The 20,352-nt window shown below is 40.6% G+C and overlaps 1 protein-coding gene across 2 annotated transcripts; it reads right to left on the minus strand.

Moving 5' to 3' along the window:
• Nucleotides 1-498: 498 nt before the first annotated feature.
• Nucleotides 499-20,352, minus strand: nphp1 (nephronophthisis 1). 2 transcript variants are annotated; one of them, XM_053510151.1, is made up of 20 exons: nt 20,161-20,352; nt 19,372-19,436; nt 19,169-19,229; nt 18,415-18,527; nt 17,760-17,949; nt 17,551-17,652; nt 16,627-16,751; nt 16,376-16,418; nt 10,477-10,561; nt 9,892-9,986; nt 9,680-9,808; nt 7,854-7,928; nt 7,112-7,222; nt 6,935-7,017; nt 6,705-6,781; nt 5,440-5,542; nt 3,029-3,141; nt 2,844-2,917; nt 2,669-2,713; nt 499-1,618 (listed from the first exon to the last, which is right to left on the minus strand). In XM_053510151.1, exons 1-20 carry the CDS (start codon nt 20,224-20,226, stop codon nt 1,154-1,156), a joined length of 2,220 nt encoding a protein of 739 aa, XP_053366126.1. In that variant the 5' UTR covers nt 20,227-20,352; the 3' UTR covers nt 499-1,153. The 2 variants fall into 2 exon arrangements, with proteins under 2 accessions (XP_053366126.1, XP_053366127.1); XM_053510152.1 differs by having other exon boundaries at nt 1,336-1,691.

A 20,352-nucleotide genomic window follows, 5' to 3' on the forward strand; every position in this document is an offset into this window, starting at 1 on the left:
AAAACACACAAACATTCCTTTTATTCACAATCATACATATTTGGGTGTGTAAACAGCATAGTTGTCTGAAGATTAGAGTACACACACACACACACACACACACACACACACACACACACACACACACACACCTCGAGGTCAGTCCGAGGTGTGTGTGTGGTGTGTTGAACAATAAAAGGCGTATTCAGGGCATTAAAGGAAAGAATGTCATCGAAATAAAACTGCAGGTGTGTGTACCTGTTAGATAAAGGCGTGGCTTTAATGTGGGCAGGCTTAGAGTTAAAAATAGGCTGTTATATAAATGGTCATGTTCAAGTCCTTTTTAACAAAGGTGAAGTGAGCATTCCTAGCATACACACACATGGCTGTGGTATAATGTCACCCTCCTTAGACCAACAGCAGCAGTCTATTAAGCACACTGATTGGTAGAGAGATAAAAGGGCATGTCTGGAGTGAAGCAATAACTTTGTTTTTTACACAGAACAAGAAATGCTTGTATGTGTCCATTGTTTATTAACAGTAAACAATAAATAAATCATGACATATTTCTATTTAGTTTAATTAATTTATCATTACATATATTTTTATACAAAGGAAATTGAGTAATGTAAATAATATAAGTGTAATGTGATACGTAACTCCTGCTGCTGCTACTGTTACGTGAAGCTGTGTGCTGATTTCTCGCTGTGTTGAGGTGCTGTGTGCCGATTGGTCAGTGTGTAGTCGAGCTGTGTGCTAATTGGTCAGTGTGTAGAGGAGCTGTGTGCTGATTGGACAGTGTGTAGTGGAGCTGTGTGCTGATTGGACAATGTGTAGTGGAGCTGTATGCTTATTGGACTTGCGAAGTGGCGCTGTGTGCTAATTGGTCAGTGTGTAGTGGACCGGTGTGCTGATTGGACAGTGTGTAGTGGCGCTGTGTGCTGATTGGTCAGTGTGTAGTGGATATGTGTGCTGATTGGACAGTAAGTAGTGGAGCTGTGTGCTGATTGGACAGTATGTAGTGGAACTGTATGCTGATTGGACAGTATGTAGTGGAGCTGTGTGCTGATTGGACAGTATGTAGTGGAGCTGTGTGCTGATTGGACAGTATGTAGTGAAGCTGTATGCTGATTGGCCAGTGTGTAGTGAAGCTCTGTGCTGATTGGACAGTATGTTATGGAGCTGTGTGCTGATTGGACAGTGTGTAGTGCAGCTGTGTGCTGATTGGACAGTGTGTAGTGGAGCTGTGTGCTGATTGGACAGTATGTAGTGGAGCTGTATGCTGATTGGACAGTATGTAGTGGAGCTGTGTGCTGATTGGACAGTGTGCAGTGGAGCTGTGTGCTGATTGGACAGTGTGTAGTGGAGCTGTGTGCTGACTGGTAGCTGATTGGTCAGTGTGTAGTGGAGCTGCGTGATAATTGGACAGTGTGTAGTGGAGCTGTGTGCTGCTTGGTGATTCGTCAGTTCCAGGCAGACGTGAGGAGGTCGTAGGAAATCTGACCAATGCTAAAGGCCTGATGCTTGTGATTGGAGGACAGCATGGTTTCCAAGGAGATCTTTTGGGTGGGGCTGTAAATGAGACGGGCACGTTGTGCTTCTGTGTCCTCATTGGCCCAGAGAGGATCGGGCATCTCAGCTGAGAACAACAATGGGAACACACTGCTCATGTACACACTCTCAAACAGCTTCTTTAGTACCGCTACATCCTTCTGTAACACACATACACACACAAATCACATACACACTTTAAACAGCTTCTTCAGTACAGCTACATCTTTCTGTAACACAAACACACACTCTTTATGACTCCTTTATCCAGAGTGCTTTACAGAAGTCTTTATCATCACTCTTCTTGTCAGGGGCTCAGTGGCTCACACACATTCAGCACTGTGTCAGTGTTTTAGTGTTTTTGTGAGTGTACAGTATTATAGTAATAAAAGTGCACAGGCGATACACTTCCTTTATTAAAGTGATCATTTTAGTACTTTATGTCTTTGTGACTCAGCTGCCTAGAAGGCTAGAGAAAGTTCACTCCGCTACCTCATCTCCAGAACAGAGTCCAGAGTCCTGCTGGAGGTCTTCTCTGAACTCTGAGAGATGGAGAGAGGAGTGAAGCAGTGCAGAGAGTAAGAGGGAGCGAGGTGCAAGGCAGGGGGTGATCAGGGCTCTGTGGTAACAGGGTGCAGGTCTAGTTTTGACTTTGTAGACGGGCATCAGCAGTTTAAATCTGATGTAGCAGCTCCAGTGGAGGGAGAGCAGTACTGGGGAGAATTTAGGAAGAGTGAAAATAAGTGGTGAAGCTGAGTTCTGGGTCAGTTGCAGAGGAGGAACAGAGCTCAGAGGAGCACACCTGCCAGGAACAAGGTGCAGGATTTGTCTCGAAATGAAAGAGACTGAACGAGCACCTGAACGGGCTGAGAGAAACAGACAAGTCGTTCTGAGGACGTAGATAAGAAATCGGCATAGGGTGTCAGGTAAGCAGTGTAAGAGGAGAAAGATAGGGGGGTCTGGGGATCACTTGGAGGTTATGTGCACTGACTGAAGATGAGATCTAAGAGTTCAGAGAGAGACCTTCAGATGTTAGAGATTAAATTCCAACAAAATTTGACACGTCATCAAGGAGCTTCTTAAATTCTACAAAGCTTTTCTGTACACACACACAAAAAGCACACACACGCACGTTTACCTTGTCAGACCGCTTCAGGTTGTTTTCTTGCTCCACCCATGATTTCTTTAAAGGAAGAGACATACTTAATTACCTAATTATCTCTCTTTCTCTATTGCTCTCTCTCACACACACACACAAAAACACACAAACAAACAGATAAACAGAACTGCTTTGCTTAGTGTGGTGTCCTCACCCTAAAGGCATCCATTAGGTCAGACTGATCAAGAACCTTAGGGAATGTAGCTAGAACTGAGCTGCAGATCAGATCTAAAACAGAACAAAAAAAACAGATTAATTTATCTAAAGTGTTAGTAATTAATGTGTGTGTACAGTACAGTATGTGTTTGTGTGCGTCTGTGCGAGTGTATGTATATATACCTGCATTCTGCATGGTGACCCGGTCCAGCAGCAGTGTGTCAGCGAGCAGCTGTCTGTATAAAACCAGCAGGGGGACCGTGGACATGCAGCCGAGTAAAGTGTCAGGGAGGAGGCTTGGGAACACGTGCGCACACACACACACACACACACACACACACACCGTTAAAATAAACTGCCCAGCCTAAAGAACTCACACACTTATATTTAATTGGACCGCCTTTCACTTTCAGTGATTATGGCCATGGCATTGTTTCAATAAGTTTATGCAACATCACAACATTTATTTCCATTTATAGGCTAATTAATCTCTTGTATTGATCTTGTATTAATGATGGGAGAGTCGAATCGCTGTGTAAAGCCTTCTCCAGCACATCCCAAACATTCTCAATAGGGTTAACAGTCTGGACTCGGTCGTGACCAATTCATGTGTAAAAAATAACGTCGGGTCCGAACCACTTTCTCACAATTTGAGCCTGATGAATCCTGACATCATCATCTTAGAATATGCCCGTGCCACAAGGGAAGCAAATAATCCTTTGATGAAAAAACTATCATTTAGTATATTCAGGTAGTCAGCTGACCTCATTTTTTTGGGCACAAAACATTGCTGAGCCTCGACCTAACCAACAGAACTAACCCTAGATCACAACACTCCCCCAAAGGATGGTACAGTAGGCACTAGGCATCATCACATTATCCGCCTCCCTTCCTATCACGCTGGAGTTGGGTGAATCTGGACTCACTAGACCACATGACCTTTTTCCAATCCTCCACAGTCCAATCTTTATGCTCTCTCGCAAATTGAAGCCTTCTTTTTTAACTAGCCTCTCTAATAAGTGGTTTTATTAAGGCTACACAGCTGTTTAGTCCCAATCCCTTGTTTTCTCTTCGAAATGTGAGTGTGGAAATGCTCTTACTCTCACAACTTTGATTTCACTAAGCATTTAAGTGACCTTCCATCAGACTCATTCACTAGCTGTCTACCTTTCTGTCTATCTACCTGTCTGCTTCACTGTCTGTCTTTGTGCCCTGTAAAGAACAGTGCTATCTCTCTCTTTTCTGTCTGCATTCCATCCCATTTGTCTATCTCTCTATTTATCTGTCTGGTTCTATACAGTACTTTCACACACACTGAGACAGATTAAAACTACTTCACTTCATAATAAGGATTTTAATTTAATTCTATTTTATTAATACAAACATTATAACACTTGGGATCAGATACACATTTTAGACACTCCAGACAGACAACATGCATTCCTCATAAGCATCTTACACACACTCCTGCTAAGCATCTCACACTCACTCACACACACACACACACACATACATACACTGAGGTTCCTTTTAATGTGCTTCCTCACTCATACAGAGGTCAGATGGTGTGGACAGAGTGCTGCAATTGTTATTGCAAAAATGACATAAAATGTATAAACTAAAAGTAAAAAAGGCGACACAGTGTTGTAGTGGTAAGCCTCCTGAGATAGGCTCCAGGTCTCCGCGCCCCTGAATACAGGATAAAGCGATGTAGACGATGAGTGAGTGAGTGAAAAGTGAAAGAAATCTCAGGATTTTTAAAAATAAATCAAGAGTGTGTACTGTACGTACACACTCTTGATCTTGAACGAGCGCAATTGATTGGAAAAACTGGAATTTGTAGAGGCATAAACAAAAACAGTTCTGAGAACAGTTTTAGAATCAGGGGCTTATACAGTTGATCAAGTTCTACGATTCAAGAACTGTTCTTAGAACTGTTTCTGTTTGTGATTCTACAGACTTCAGTTCTGGAATTTCTCCTAACTGACAAACTACAATGAAAAAAATGCAAACCAGCATTCATTTGCCCTTTGGACCCACACTAAGATTCACCTTTCACCTCATTGCGCTCTCTCTCTCTCTCTCTCTCTCTCCCTCACACACACACACACACACACACACACACACACACACACACACACGGGAGCCACATTTATGATAATTATATATAAATATAAATATGTATCATTATAAATGTGGCTATTGTCTCTAAATAACATTCCACAGTGTGTTTGAGTGTACAGTATTTATAACCAAAACTGTAGTTCAAACTGCCAGAAGGGGGCACTGGACTCCTCACTCGACCAGAGAACAAACGTGTCAGAATCAAGCACAACTGAGACACACCTTTGCTTAAGATCCCAGTGTGTGTTCCGCTCACGTAACGTCTAAACAGTGCTGAAGTCTCTGAGTACTCAAACACTCGCTCCAGTCCTCAGACACTCATCTCTTACTCTCTCTCCTCTCACCTCACACTGATGCAGACCTCAGCACCTCAGAAGACGAGTGTGTGTCTCAAGTCTGGTACTGCAGTGATAAGACTAAAGAACTATTTGAATACAGTGAGTAACTGCAGGAAAGTCGGGGTTTGGTACCTGAGCTGTTCTCTGGTGCGAGTGTTTGGGGATCGGAGCCTGATGATGAGTTTGGGAAGTTTCCTGGTCATCAGTATCTGATGAAGCACACCAGTGGAGCCACCTACAGGGAGAAAAGGAAATAATGAGGGGCAAAAACACAGATCTCATGTCTCAAAGGTTGTTTTGTGACTGGCAGTGAGTTTGCATGACACAGCATCACAGTGAATAAAACGTCACTGGAGCTCAGCGGTGCTCAGTGTTACCTACAGTTTATGTTCCTTGTAAGAGAGAAACTTTAATTCATGCTAATCATAATTAAAAGAGTCACAATTACAAGCCCTTTGGTTCTCTCCATCTCCTCCCTTTGTCAACATAAAGCACTGCTAAATCCTCAATACAGAACCTCTCCAAACCTCTTTCCTTCTCATCACCAGAGATCCTTCACCAGACGCAACAGTAGTGGTCAGGTTCTTTTCTGTAGAACTGTTCTTTAAACTACACACTCCTTTGTCTTATCTAACGGAACCCGATTTTAATTAATTAGGAGTGTACCTGTGGCTGTCAAGCCTAACTTTAGAGCCAGGATCTCAAAAACAAAATGACCGATCTTCACAAGTATAGTTTCTCTGCGGGAGCAATCTTCAAACCACCATGACCTGATATGTATACACACAGAGACTGCATCATTCATGAAAATCATGCAGATAAACTCTTAGCAATGACTAAACTTTGTTCAGAAAGCTTCAACTGAACATCAAAACACCAACAAAGGACCTGGAGAAGGAGCTGAAGGCATCAGGTGGTGACCTGTCCATCCAGAATTAAGAGTTCTACATCACCATGGGCTGAGAGACTCGTGAGGAAGAAGCCGCTACTCCAAAATCGGCCAAAATGTTCCAGCCTAAAGTGAGCAGGAGATCAGTGTGCTTTCATCCCAGCTGTGAAGCATGGTGGTGGCAACATCACAATGTGGGAAGCTCTCAGAGAAACATGTGTCATCACCTGATCAGTCCTCTACAGCTTGAATGTAAGACTACAAACAAAGTGGACAGTGATCATCACAAAGCCATGAGCTGGAGCCTGAAGTGAAGGAGCATCTCAGACACACACTGAAAGTGAAGAAGCATCTCACACCTATGTCTGTCTAAACCTCAACATTACTGTCCTAACAGCTCTGCTTCTTCTCTGGAGTCTAAATATGTTGAGAAGAATCCCATTAATTAACCGCTTTTCATTTTATAACGCATGACTTAATGTGTGTGTGTGTGTGTGTGTGAGATTACCTTTTTTGGTTGACGTGTGAAATGTATCAACTACACCCTCATATGGAGTGCCACCATGCACAATGAGCTCTTGTGTTCTGTGAACACACACACACACACACACACACACACACACACACACACACACAGGGTAAGGCCACTACATTGGAGGCAGTGAATATATTTTTGATGACTTGTACAGTATGTGTGTGTGTGTGTGTGTGTGCGTGCGTGCGTGCGTGTGAGTATACCGTAGAGGTATAAGAGCTCCATTTTCATCAAACAGTTTAAGGAAAGCCCACCCACAGCTTAGATCTCCTCTCTCTCCTGTAGACTAGAGCACAAAGCACAGATAACAACAATATTATCATGAATGATAATAATAACAACAACAATAATAATAATAACAATAATAAATAAGTCTTTACGTTTCGGATGTAGGTGACCCCGAGCTCAAACAGGATTCCCAGATCAGGAGAGTGGGAATCACAGCGGAAAAAACAATCTCCATCCAACAAAGAGGGCAGCATACTGCTCACCTAACAGCACACACACACACACACACACACACACACACAATTAGATACGATACGATTACCCAAATATAACTGAACTACTTGCATTACAGGGTTAAAAGCTGTAATGCAAAAACATTGGAATGTACACACAACATATACATGCAATTAAAAGTCACATGACTGAAGCTTGTTTTCATCTGCGTCACAAAATATAAGTCAGGCATTTTATAATTCTTGGAAACAATGGCCAAAAAACTCAACGCATATAACACTAAACACACAACTCCTGAAGACTGTGTGTGTGCTCTACAGAACATGCACCTGCACCAACAAGCGCAACTGAGACGTCGTCATTAACTCTATAAGCAACAACTCAACCGATCCCATGCAGGTGCAACGTTTCATTCACTGATATGTTTCTGACACTGACAGGTGGCGCTGTAACCAGGTAATGAGTGTTCCTTCACCTGTCACTGGGTGTAATGTTGCATAAGGTGTATAGAATGATGGTAGTGATGCATGGAGTGACGCTCGTCAGATTAACAGTTAGCCATTTCAAAGGAAAATGTTAACATTGTGATAAAGACACAGCTGAGAAGATGATGATAATGAATATCGTTGCTGTGAGTGTTAGCTTGAGCATTAGCCGTACCCGCGGGGAGAAGCTCCATGTTTTTGGGCTGGACGGAGTGTAGGAGGCTCGCACTGTGTGGACGTTACTCAACACCTGCAACACAACATACACTTAACACAGCACGCAGACTGCGCAAGAACCAGCACTTGTGTTAAACATTAGACACTATTTAATGTTACTCTCACACACACACACACACAAACACACACACACACACACAAACACACACACGAACACACACACAGCTGCAAACTGGCAAAATCTTTAAGAAAAAAATTAAACATTTATATATTTATTTATTTATTCATTTATTTGGTCTCAGTGTCTAAACTGCTTTTATTTTTATAATTTTTTTCATTTTTAATTCTGTTTTACCATTAAAATGTCGATCTATCATTAATACATTATATTTATAACATTAATTCAAACTATTTAATTCATTTATTTATTAATGAGAGTGAAATACATTGCTGAATAACTGTAATGTCATGGTGTAGAAATTAAAGTGCACATTACGTTATATCTGTCCACACACGCGCGCACACACACCCAGAGGAACAAAGCACCTGAATGATCTGAGTTTAAACATTTATAACTACACACAGGCGCTGATAAAATCAGCTGTAAAACATCTAATCCAGTGTGTCCCACAGGTATGTATAGACTTGTGGTATTACCTGCCAGCACAAAAGTGCTCTACTACATACAACAAACAACAAACACATACAGTATGTTTAACACCATATTTTGATTTTATATCACATTCACATTTTAGAGCTAAACACTCTTTGGTATGCAAACATGGCGCTCTTTATCAGGGTACACACTCCTTAAAACCAGAGCATTTGTTCCCTATGTTTTAATAAAAATGAGGCATCAGGATTGTGAAGTACTAAGTGACATAATTTTTCTTCCAGCACAACATGCCACTTTTATTTCATTTTAATCAACTATACCAACATGACTGTAAAACGTAATAGTGATCAAAAAAAGTGATTTGTTCATTTTGTACTGGGCGCACACGCGCAAAGCATCGCAAAACCTCCATAGGTTATGTACAGGAAACATAAATGAGCAGTTACCTTTGAGTCTTCTAGTCCAAATCGTTTGTTCTTTTGTCACGTGACTCCCATAGAAGCTATACATAGGAAACAGAATTGAGCGATTCTTCTCAATGAGTCTTCCAGTCCGAATCGTTCGTTCCTTCATGTGACTCTCATGGACGCTATGCGGTACAATAGATTTAAAAGAACGAACGACTCAGACTAGAAGATATGAGAGGTGAGCTGCTCATTCTGTTTATTATAATATGTCCTTAGCTGCATTGTAATATTTCAAAATTTCTGTATGTAGACGTGTTGGGGGTCTGTTTACTGTAAGAGTAAGATTTTATTTTATTTCTAATCAAAAGAATGAAATGAACCGAGTCGCTAAAATAATTCAAACTTCCTATCTCTAGTCTGACGTCTCCCATCGACACACACCTGCAGGACTTCTGTATAAGCAGTTGGGTTTTTTAAATCGGTCACTGACCACTGCTGGGTTGTGGCACAGATCTGTGTTTGAGTTTTAATGAATCCTTCTGGTTGTTTTTTTTTTTAAATAGAGCCTGTTTATCGTGCAGAACTGTCAGTACACCATTCTTATTCTGTTTACGGCAGCTGCCATTTGCCTCTAAGTCCACAGAATAAGCAGGGACAGGAGCAGTAGTGCGAGAGGGAATAAGTGCGACTGGCATCGTCCTCGCAGACAGATTTTTAAAAAGGGTGAGCAAATATACTTGGGTGGCCTGTCCATGTATACTCTGAATGTGGGAAACACTGCAATATGTGTGTGTGTGTTACCTCAGTTCCATTAAAAGCACAGAGACGGACGTGACGACTCAGCACCCTCAGACCCACCCCTGGCGGTGGGATCATTCTACAGCTCCACAGAATTACGTTCACACACACCCGAGCCGGGCGCGCGAGGACCTACACACACACAAATCAAATAATGATTCAGTCTGTGTGTAAATACATGTGTATGTGTGGGTGTGTACGTGGGGTTGGTGTACCTTGCCAGTGTCTGGGTCCAGCTGAAGGTCTTTAAAGCTGAGCTCTGATTGGCTGAGTCTAGGCTGTATATAGTGACTGGCTCTATAGGAGGTCCCTGCACAATACAACACACACACATTTTATGTTTTACAGCCTGATTTTATCAGCATTTGTGTGTAGTTATAAATGTTTAAACTCACTCGGGTGCTTTGCTTCTGTGTGTGTGTGCACGCGCTTACAGTTGAGCCTACCCACGTTTGCTTCATTACTTTTGTAGTGGAGCTGGATGCTAAGGTAGGTAACAAGTAATTAAGTCTGGTGCATAAATAAATGAATATGCAAACAAACATAAGCTCCTCCTACATTTTTAGGTCACGCCTCCTTACTAAGCCTGGTGCTGTAGTTAATTCCAAGAATCGCACACACACACCTTTATTCTCTACACACACTCCTTATCTTTATGTCACATCTGCTGTGTGTGCTCTGGCCACTGCCAGTTATTAGATTGTAGCAGTGAGTGTACTAAGTGTGTGTGGCCGGCTCAGTGTGTATGAACGCGCTGTTCTCATGCTGATTAGAATCAGAGCCGACGCAGCAGAGCTCACCTTCCTCCAGCAGTTTAGACAGTGTGGATGGTCTGAAGCCTGGAGGAATGGCTCCCATGGCCGACAGCACATCAGTGGCGTCGATCTGCAGGTACAACACACGAGCAGGACGTCACTCGTACCTTCCTGACTGCAAACTGAGCTGTTACTCTGTGTGTCCACCAGGGGAGGTCACCCACACACCACTTACATTAACTACACTAGTGCAGTTCAGAGATAAATGTGATAATGTCCATGCTTTTATAAAATATCAGAAACAAATCACTACCACATCACATCAACTTGAATAATGATTTACAACAATCTCTACACTCTTGTTTGTAAAGTCTTACAAACTGTATACACAATATCGCAAAATCTTTTTTTTTTTAATCTTCGTGCCCAAATCCAATGAACACCTCAGATCAGTTGTGTTTAATCTTCTCCAGAAAGGGCCTGTGTGCGCATGTTTTCAGTTCAAGTAAGCAGAAGCCTCACCTGATTCCACCTGTTTAATTTGTTATTCTTAGCGTTCAATAAACTTGATCGGGTGTGGCCTCTGCTTGGTCAATATGAAAGCCTGCACACACACTAAACACCCCTGCCTTATAGTTTTAATTTCCAAAGAGAATTTTCTTAAATCTGAAAATGTGACAGTGTGACTTTCCTGATCTGTGTGGATTCTGTACATATCTAGAATATTTAAACTAACTATATTCCAAACGGATACCTTCTTTAATGGTCATCATTAGTATTAAATATTTTGGAACTTGATTATTTTAATTTAGAAACATATAAATGTGAAATATATGTGATCTTTGAAAAGCTACAGGACATGACATGTAATTTCAAGTAATGGTAAACAGTTGAATGTTTTAAACAGCTTATGAATTATAAGAGTAAAAAAGTGCAAAAGTATTTCCCTCCCCTTAAGTTTTTCCTTTTTCTCAAAGTGGCACATAATTGTGAAGTGAAAGAAAAATGATAAATGGTTTTCAGAATTTTTTGCAAATAAAAATCTGAAAAGTGTGGTGTGCATTTGTATTCAGCCCCCCTTACTCAGTATAAACACAGCTGTTCTGTGAACCCCTCGGAGGTTTGTTACAGAACATTAGTGAACAGCATCATGAAGCCCAAGGAACACCAAACAGGTCAGGGATAAAATTGTGAAGTTTAAAGTACGGTTAAAACTTCAAATATTTTACTATGGTTAAATTACACACAGATGGACTGAATTTAGGTGACTTCTAAAACGGACAAGAACAAAACTTTTTCACGATGACAATATTTATTTAACAAAAATTAAGTTAAAAAAATGTGATTAATACTAATAAGTACACCCTGATTCAGCGTGTAGATTAACCTCTGAAACAATCATTTAATGTATGAATTCTGTCATACAGTTTTGGCCCATTCTTGTTTACAACATTACTTCAGCTTATTGAGGTTTTCAGGCATTCGCTGGGCATTAAGACCAAACAACTCCACTTTGGTCTCCTCTGTCAATACGACATTGTTCCAGAAGTCTTTAAGTTTGTTCTGTTGCAGTTTTGTAAACCTCATTCGTACTTTCATGCTTTTTATTTACAGTAGAAAAGTCTTTCTCCTGGAAACCCTTCCAAGCAAACCGTACTTGTACAGTCTTCTGATTGTACTCTCATGAACTTTAAAATTCAACATGCACATTGAGGCCTGTAGGGTCTGAGATATAGCTCTTGTTAAATAACTAATGTCAGGGTCATATTTACCTATTACTGAAATCTGGTATAATCAGATGACTTTTATATATTTTTTGCTTTCAAGAAAGTAGGGGGCACTAACTTTTACACATGACAGTATATATACATATGCATATACAGTACCAGTCAAAGGTTTGGACACCTTTTTATTAACAATGTTTTTTCTTAAATTTTGCTGTTTTCAACATTGTATATTAGTTCTGAAGGCATTGAAATTATGACAGAATATGAAATTATGTAGCCAATAAAAATTTGTTAAATAACCATGTTTCGATTCTTCAAAGTAGCCACTTTTTGCTTTAATAAAAGCTTTGCACACTCTTGGCATTCTCTCAGTCAGCCTCATAAAGGAGTCACCTGGAATGGTGTTCCAACAGTCTTAAAGGAGTCCCCAGAGGTGTTGAGAACCTGTGGGCTGCTTTTCCTTTACTCTCAGGTCTCAACTCATCCCAAACTATTACAACTGGGTTCAGATTGGATGATTGTGGGGGCCAGGTTACAAGACTCACGCAGTCTCCTCTGAACAGTGGATGTTGAAATATGTCTGCCACTTGAACTTCGAGAAGCATTTATGTGGGCTCTAATCTGAGGTGCTGTAAATCCACCGTTTCTGAGGCTGTTCATTTGAATAAACTTGTCCTCTGCAGCAGAGGTAGCTCTTGGTCTTCCTTTCCTTGGACGGTCCTCATAAGAGCCAGTTTCGTCATAGCGTTTGATGGTTTTGGCGACAGCACTTGGCGATACATTCAAAGTTCTTGATATTTTTCGGATTGACTGACCTTCATTTCTTAAAGTAATGATGGATTTTCGTTTTTCCCTACTTAACTGAGTGTTTCTTCCCATAAAATGGATTTGTACAGTAGTTGTAGTAGCACTAACAGGCCTATTGTCTCTGTACCCATCCTTCCTCTGCACAAGACAACTGATGGTCTAAAGCAGATTAAGAAGGCAAGAAATGTTACAAATTAACTCACAAGGCAGTATGTATAGGGCAAGCACACACACACACACACACACACACACACACACAGAGTACATACACGAGCATATATATATATATATATATATATATATATATATATATATATAGGCTACATACACACACACAGCCCGATCAATAAAAAAAGTCACACTTCAGAAGGGTCGAATTATTGGCCTTTATTTCAGTACTGAAATCAATGAAGGAGATTTAAATGACTAGAATTGGGTTATGTCCAACACATTATTATACATGTACAGATAGTGCTGAATCTTCAACTTAATGGAAGAAATGTGGTCAGAAATAATCATGAATAGAGATCACTTAAAGGCTTAGGAAAGTTAGTTGCATGGTAAAAAAAAACTGCCAATAGAAATTGCTGAACCGTGTTCAATAGTGAAAGTTAGAGCAGGTTCACACACACACACACACACACACACACACACACACATTGTGGTAAAAACAGACAAAAAAGGCTTTGGTTTCAGTAATGTGTTCTGATGAGTTCAAACTGACCATATCCCAGAGCGATGAGCTGTGTGTCAGTGTAAGAAGGGTAGCGCATAAAGCAATGCACCCATCATGCATTGTGGCCACTCTATAAGCTTCTCGGGGCAGATATTACAATTTAGGGTTGCTTCAGTTGGTCAGGTCTACCCTTAGTAATGTTATGTGGCAATAAAATAAGGTCAGCCGATGACCTGAATGTACTGAATGACCATGTTATCACATCTTTAGAGTTTTCTTCTTTAAAGGCACAAGGCATATTTTAGGACTCTATATGCTGGGACTACTGTATTTTAGGACTCCAAAAAGTGGCTGTTAGAGCATGGAGAAAAGTTTTCACTTGAACTGGCCACCACAGTGTGCACCGTCATCAAAGCTAAAGGCGGCCAATGAAATATTGGTGAATGTGACTTTTTTTTTGGGATCAGGCAGTGTACACTACCAGTCAAAAGTCACTCTGGATACACCATATCTTTATTGTGTATTATTTTCATCATTGTATGTTAACACGGAACACATAAAAACTATGAAAGAACATTAATTATGTAGTAAAGAAAAAAAGTGTTAAACAACCCAGAATATGTTTTATATTTCTAATTCTCCAAAGTACCAGCATTTAGGTTAAATGAATGCTTGGCACACTCATGGCATTCTCTCATCAGATTTATGAGGTATTCCCTTGGAATTATGTTTCAGTTGACAGGTGTGCCTTGTCATGAGTTAATTTGTGACATTCCTTGCCTACTTAAATGTGCTTTAGCTCATCAGTTGTCCTGTGCAAAGGAAGGGTGGTTACAGAGTCAATAACCCTATTAGTGCTACCACTACTGTACAAATCCACAACTGTACAAATCCATTTTATGTCAAGAAACACTCGGTTAAGTAAAGAAAAATGACAGTCCGTTTTATATCAGTCGAAAAAAAATTTATCAAGAACTTTGAATGTATCCCCAAATACAGTCAGCAAAACCATCAAATGCTACAATGAAACTGTCTTTTCCCAGAAAAGGAAGACCAAGAGCTACCTCTGCTGCAGATACATTTCAAACCACAGTTCAGAGGAGACTGTTTGAGTCAGGAGTTCATTGTCAAATTGCGGCAAAGAAAACCATTACTTTGGAAGGAAAAACAAGAAGAAGAGACTTGCTTGGGCCAAGAAACACTGGACATGGAATGGACATTAGATCAGTGGAAAAATTTCCTTGGGTCAGAAAAGTTCAAATGCTAGCCATTTTAGGTGACTACCTCTTCCTGACTGGAAGAATGCCAAGAGAAAGATGTAATAGCAAAAGGTGGCTACTTTAAAGAACTGAAAATATAAAACATATGCTGGGTTATTTTTCACTTTTTTGTTGTCTAAATAATTCTGTATTATATATAATATTTGTTCTGTCATAATTTTAGTATCTTCCGTATTAATTAACAATGTTGCAAAGAATAAAACTACTTAAACAATAAGGTATGTCCAGACTTTTGACTTACACACACACACACACACACACACACACACACACACACACATATATTATATGCATGCATATAGTTAAACCTTGGATTGCGAGCATACAGTACAGTAAGTCACTCCGAGTAATCCAAAGCATTTGTATATCAAAGTAAATTCCTTTATAACACATAATGAAAACTCAGATGATTTGTTTCACAACCCCAAAAAATTCATATAAAAATAATTAATAAAAGATATAAAGTAAAAATAAAACAAACTAGAGGGTCCTGGGCATTATATAGCGCTTGGGCCCTAATTAACCTGCACTTTACCTTTAAAAAGAATGTAAGACGATGTAAGACGAGAGGAGGACGGGTTTTTTGTGTAGGATGACTTTCACAAACACACACACTCACAAAATCACTGCTTTCTGACACACTGTTAATGTGTGTGTGTGTGTGTGTGTGTGTGTGTGTGTGTGCGTGCGCATGCTTCTGCATGTGTCTCTGTTGGCAAACTGGAGTCTTTAACAAGGAACCTCTCTAATGACACTTGCTTTTCCTGAATTTCGCAGAAATGTGACATCGCAATCCAAAGTTTCACTGTACATACATATGCCTCTATACACCAGCACACTGATTTAAAATGAAACACTCAACTCAAAATGGCTGAATGGTTAATGCCACACTTTTGTCAAACCCCTTAAATTAATGCTGAAAGTCTTGACTTAGCTCACATTTTGTGTGTTTTATTTCACTCTTAATGTGGTGGTGTACAGAAGCCAAAAGTCAAACACTTATCTTTGTTCCAATATTTATGGACCTGGCAGTTTAATATATATTCCAAATAAATTTTCTAATCGAAACTACCTAAGTGTAAGACAATGTTCAACAGACAGGAAAATGGACAGACACTTGGAGAGACAGAAAGACAGGCATCCAGTTAGAAGGATAAACAGATATATAACTAATATAAACATATAAAGGCACAGACAAGAAGACAGACAGGCAGGCAGGCAGACAGACTGATAAAAAGACAGAATAATAAACAGAAACAAATATACAAGTAAACAAACAAACAGAAAGATAAAGACAGACAAAAGACAGGCAGGCAGACACTAACAGGTAGCGAGGCAAACACAGATAAACAGAAAGACTGGCAGATAAATAGACAAGACAGACTGGCCATATAAGTCCATAAATAATCAGATGTTATAAGCAGTTATAATGGGTGTATAAGCGTGTGCCGTACCTCACTAACAGCCTGTCTCACTGTGTCCCAGTTGGAAGCCGTGCTGCATGAAAAACACACACACACACACACACACACACCATCAACAATCCCATCATTTTCCCAGCATGTGAGACGTAGCTCATAACTCAGCACCTGATTACACACCACTCAGTGTTTCCTCTTTAATGATGTCACATAGTAAACTGCTGAAGGGAAGGCAGATGTGAAAGTCACCCTGTCCTGGGGCCAGGCAGGATCTTGTCTCTCACCTTGGTTTCCTGTCAGCAGGGTCACTTTCACCCTCCTGTACTTCATCCTCATCATCATCACCATCCTCCTCATCCTCATCATCATCATTTTTTATTTCTGCTACTCGCTCATTTGGAGACATTTTCTGGGAAAAAAAACTGTGTCAGGTTTATCCTGTATTTTTCCAGAGTATTTAGTAATATGTTTATGTAACAGGTTTAGTTTCCCCACGTTTGTGGGTGTGTCAGTAACAGGGACGTGCACAGACATTTTAAGGGTCCTGTTGTTCTGACCTGAAATAGAGCAAGCACTTGGAACCCTCAGTGTCAGGTGTGACTGCTGCAGTGTCACATGATGTGGCATCGCTTTGCCAGACTGTCTTTCTAAATCCTGACTGGGAATTTAATGTGGTTTAACTTGAGCAGTTATAGGCCAGCCACAGCAGCAAGAATAATAATAGAATGTGTATGTGTGTGTGTCTGTGAGCAATGTAGTTGGAGGATGTATGTGTGTGGTAATGTATTTGGAGGACGTGTGTGTGTGTGTGTGTGTGTGTGTGTGTGTGTGTGTGTGTGTGTGTGTGTGTGTGTGTGTGTTCAATAATGTAGGGGCAAAAAAGTATTTAGTCAACCACCAATTGTGCAAGTTCTCCCACTTAAAAAGATAAGAGAGGTCTATAATTTTAATCATAGGTATACTTCAACTATGAGAAAAAAAATAAGCAAAAAAATCCAGAAAATGCTTGTTGAAACGGGTGTAGCTTGTGTTCAGAATTCACAGAGTAAGCGTCTGAACAGAACACCCTTACTTACCCTTCACTTATTTATTTATAATAATAAGAGTTTAGAAAAGAGTACATGACGTAGTCAGACTAGAATCCCAGAGAGTACATTACACATATGTAAAAAACTCATCAGGTATGAACAAGAGTTTAACAAAAAGACCTTCAGGTAGGTTTTGGGGACGAGGCCTTTGTTTCCCTCTTTGTCCTGAGCGAACCACCATCCATCATCACTCTTCTCCAGGATTTTAACAACAGCTCCTTTCTATAGAGAGACAGAATAGTATGTGTGGTGTGTGTGTGTGTGTGTGTGTGTGTGTGTGTGTGTGTGTGTGTATGTCTGTGTTTGCGCGCATGGGTGTGTTTCCTTACTTTGACAATAAGATCTCCTTCCTCCTGGCCCCTGAAAGAGCTTAGAACTACATAACACACATCGCTCTTCTGAGCAGACTTTCTGTCATCACCTTCATCATCATCATCATCATCATCATCATCCTGTGCAAAGTCTGCATGCTCCTCTTGGCTGTCTTCATCCTCACTGTCGTCCTCATCCTCAGCCGAGCTAACCCGTGACAATATAAAAAGACAATCACCAAATACAATCCAGGAAGACTGTAGGAAGTGTGCAGAGTGTAAAGATTGTATGAGGAGTGTAGGAAGTGTGCGAGAAGTAGAAAAGCACACTTTTCACACACACACAACCTACATTTCGCACTGTGTGAAGTGTGAGGACTGCGAAATGTAGGATGTGTGTGAGGTGCGTGTGAAAAGTGTGCGAGGAATGACAGTAATGTGTGGGGTGTGTGGGAGGACTGACGAGTATGAGGAGTGTGAAGAGTGTGAGGAGTGTGTGAGGACTGGAGAATAGAAGGAGCGTGAGCAGTGTGTGGGTGGGTAATGAATATGAGGAATATGTGATGAGTATGAAGTATGAGGACTGTTTAAGGAGAAGAGTGTGAGGAGTGTATAAGGTGTGTGTAAGATGTGTGTGATGAGTGTGTCAGAAGAGTGTGAGAGGAGTGTGTACTTGTCCTGAGGTTGTACTGTTAGAGCTCTGAGTTTCGTTTGTAAAGTCCTGAGTCGCTCCTCCTCCTGTCTCTTCCTCTGATCGTAATCCCCTACAGGAGCCCATTCATCTGCCTGAGAGAGAGAGGGGGGGAGAGAGAGAGAGAGAGAGAGAGAGAGAGAGAGAGAGAGAGAGAGAGAATGAGAGAGAAGGGGGGAAAAATGTGCATTTATTTAGATCCACGAAAGGAGCAAAGGAGATCCTCTTTTTTTGTCAGTCTCAGTAAAGGAGGCATGGCTTCTCTCTGACAGTCTCAGTGTAGGAGGCGTGGCCTCTGCCTGACAGTCTCAGTGAAGGCGGCGGCCTTCACCTGTCAGTCTCAGTGTAGGAGGCGTGGCCTGTCCCTATCAGTCATAGTAAAAGAAGAGGCTAACCTCTCGGCCAGTCTCACTGATGGAGGAGGTGTAGCTAGTCTGTGTCAGTCTCACTAAAGTAGGTGGGGCCTCCGGGTCAGTCTCAGTGATGTGAGCATGGCCTCTCTTCGTCTGTCTCATTTATGGAGGCGCCGTGGCCTCTGTTTCGGTCTCAGTGAAGGAGGCGGGGCTCTCTGTGTGGGTCTTAGTGAAGGAGGCGGGGCTCTCTGTGTGGGTCTTAGTGAAGGAGGCGGGGCTCTATGTGTCTGTCTCAGTGAAGATGCCGTGGCCTCTTTGTGTAATATATTTATAGTGTATTTAATAAAGTGTCACTAAGATTAATTTAAATAGAGAAATATTACCTTGGTTAATTTCTGGAGAGTTGTTAGAATAGCTGTCACTGTACTCTGTAGTTCTGAACACCTGTATTTAAAAAAATGTTAAAAATGGATGTGGGAAGTTAATTAATATAAAGTTATTAAAAATGACATTAATATTAATAATGATTGAATGTTTAAAGATGTTTTTCCTGATGTAAAACTAGCTGCTCTGAGATTTACTGTACCTCTGTGATGTCTCTGCTCTCTCTGAGACGCCCAGTGTGTTAAAGTACTGCACTAAAGCGTTCACCTGCAGTGACACACACACACATACCAGTAGACAGTGTAAAGCTAAAATAAGTGAAATGAGGGAGCTGAAGTCATTTGACAAGGAACAAAACTCAACATACAAGCACATCTGTGTGACAAAGAATTGCTACCTCACAGTCTCTACAATTATGTAACTTTGATGTAATAGTATAGGATCTGTGTATATAATCCTGCGTGTAAAAGACTGCAGTCAGTAACATGTGAGACAGTGAAGTGCTTCGGCTGCTGGTCATCACAGTGACACTGATGGTATGATAATACCGCTCTTTACTTATATAAAGGACTGATCACTTGAATCTGAGTTACTTGATATTTGATATTTAATTGCTTAGTGCTGATTACGAGAGAAAAGCAGTAACTTATGTTATGCTATGATTGTTGTTTAAGTGTTTGCATGTTTCCACAAAAAATATAATATGATGCTGTGTATTACATGTTTCCTAAAGGGTAAATAGGATAGTATGTGTTAAGCTTAGTTAAATAATTTTGTTGTTAAATTTTATTTAACTGATATTTATTAGAAGTAGTGATTTAACTTTTATTGATCAGAAATAGTGATGTACCCTTTTTCTGTTTTTTTATTTAAGGTTATCGACTACTTAGTTGAATCTGCTTTGAACAATTGCTGTGTAACCTGCAAAGCTGTCAGACACAAGAATTAAAAAGTGACCCCCACCATTATTTTTCTACATTATTAAACCGACCTTCCTCTCCAGCTCATCCGTTTCCTTCTGCACAGTCTGAAGGCCCGCTTTCTTTTTCGGCGCCATCTTTATCCTCAACGTAAACAAAACATTCGCCTTTAATTTACTGTTATGTGTTAATTTATACTGATCAAGCGCAACACAAGTGATCCGCGCAACGGTGCACACGGTTGCTAAGACACATACTTCACA

Source organism: Clarias gariepinus, chromosome 13 (genome assembly GCF_024256425.1).
Source record: "Clarias gariepinus isolate MV-2021 ecotype Netherlands chromosome 13, CGAR_prim_01v2, whole genome shotgun sequence".
Taxonomy (NCBI): domain Eukaryota; kingdom Metazoa; phylum Chordata; class Actinopteri; order Siluriformes; family Clariidae; genus Clarias; species Clarias gariepinus.

Excerpts from the sequence above, each read along its gene's own strand:
- nphp1 (XM_053510151.1), bottom strand. The coding sequence starts at position 20,226 with ATGGCGCCGAAAAAGAAAGCGGGCCTTCAGACTGTGCAGAAGGAAACG. Across the intron at positions 19,230-19,371 it reads AGAGCAGAGACATCACAGAG|GTGTTCAGAACTACAGAGTA; the intron begins GTACAGTAAATC and ends TTTTAAATACAG. Across the intron at positions 7,018-7,111 it reads GGGTCACCTACATCCGAAAC|TCTACAGGAGAGAGAGGAGA; the intron begins GTAAAGACTTAT and ends TTTGTGCTCTAG.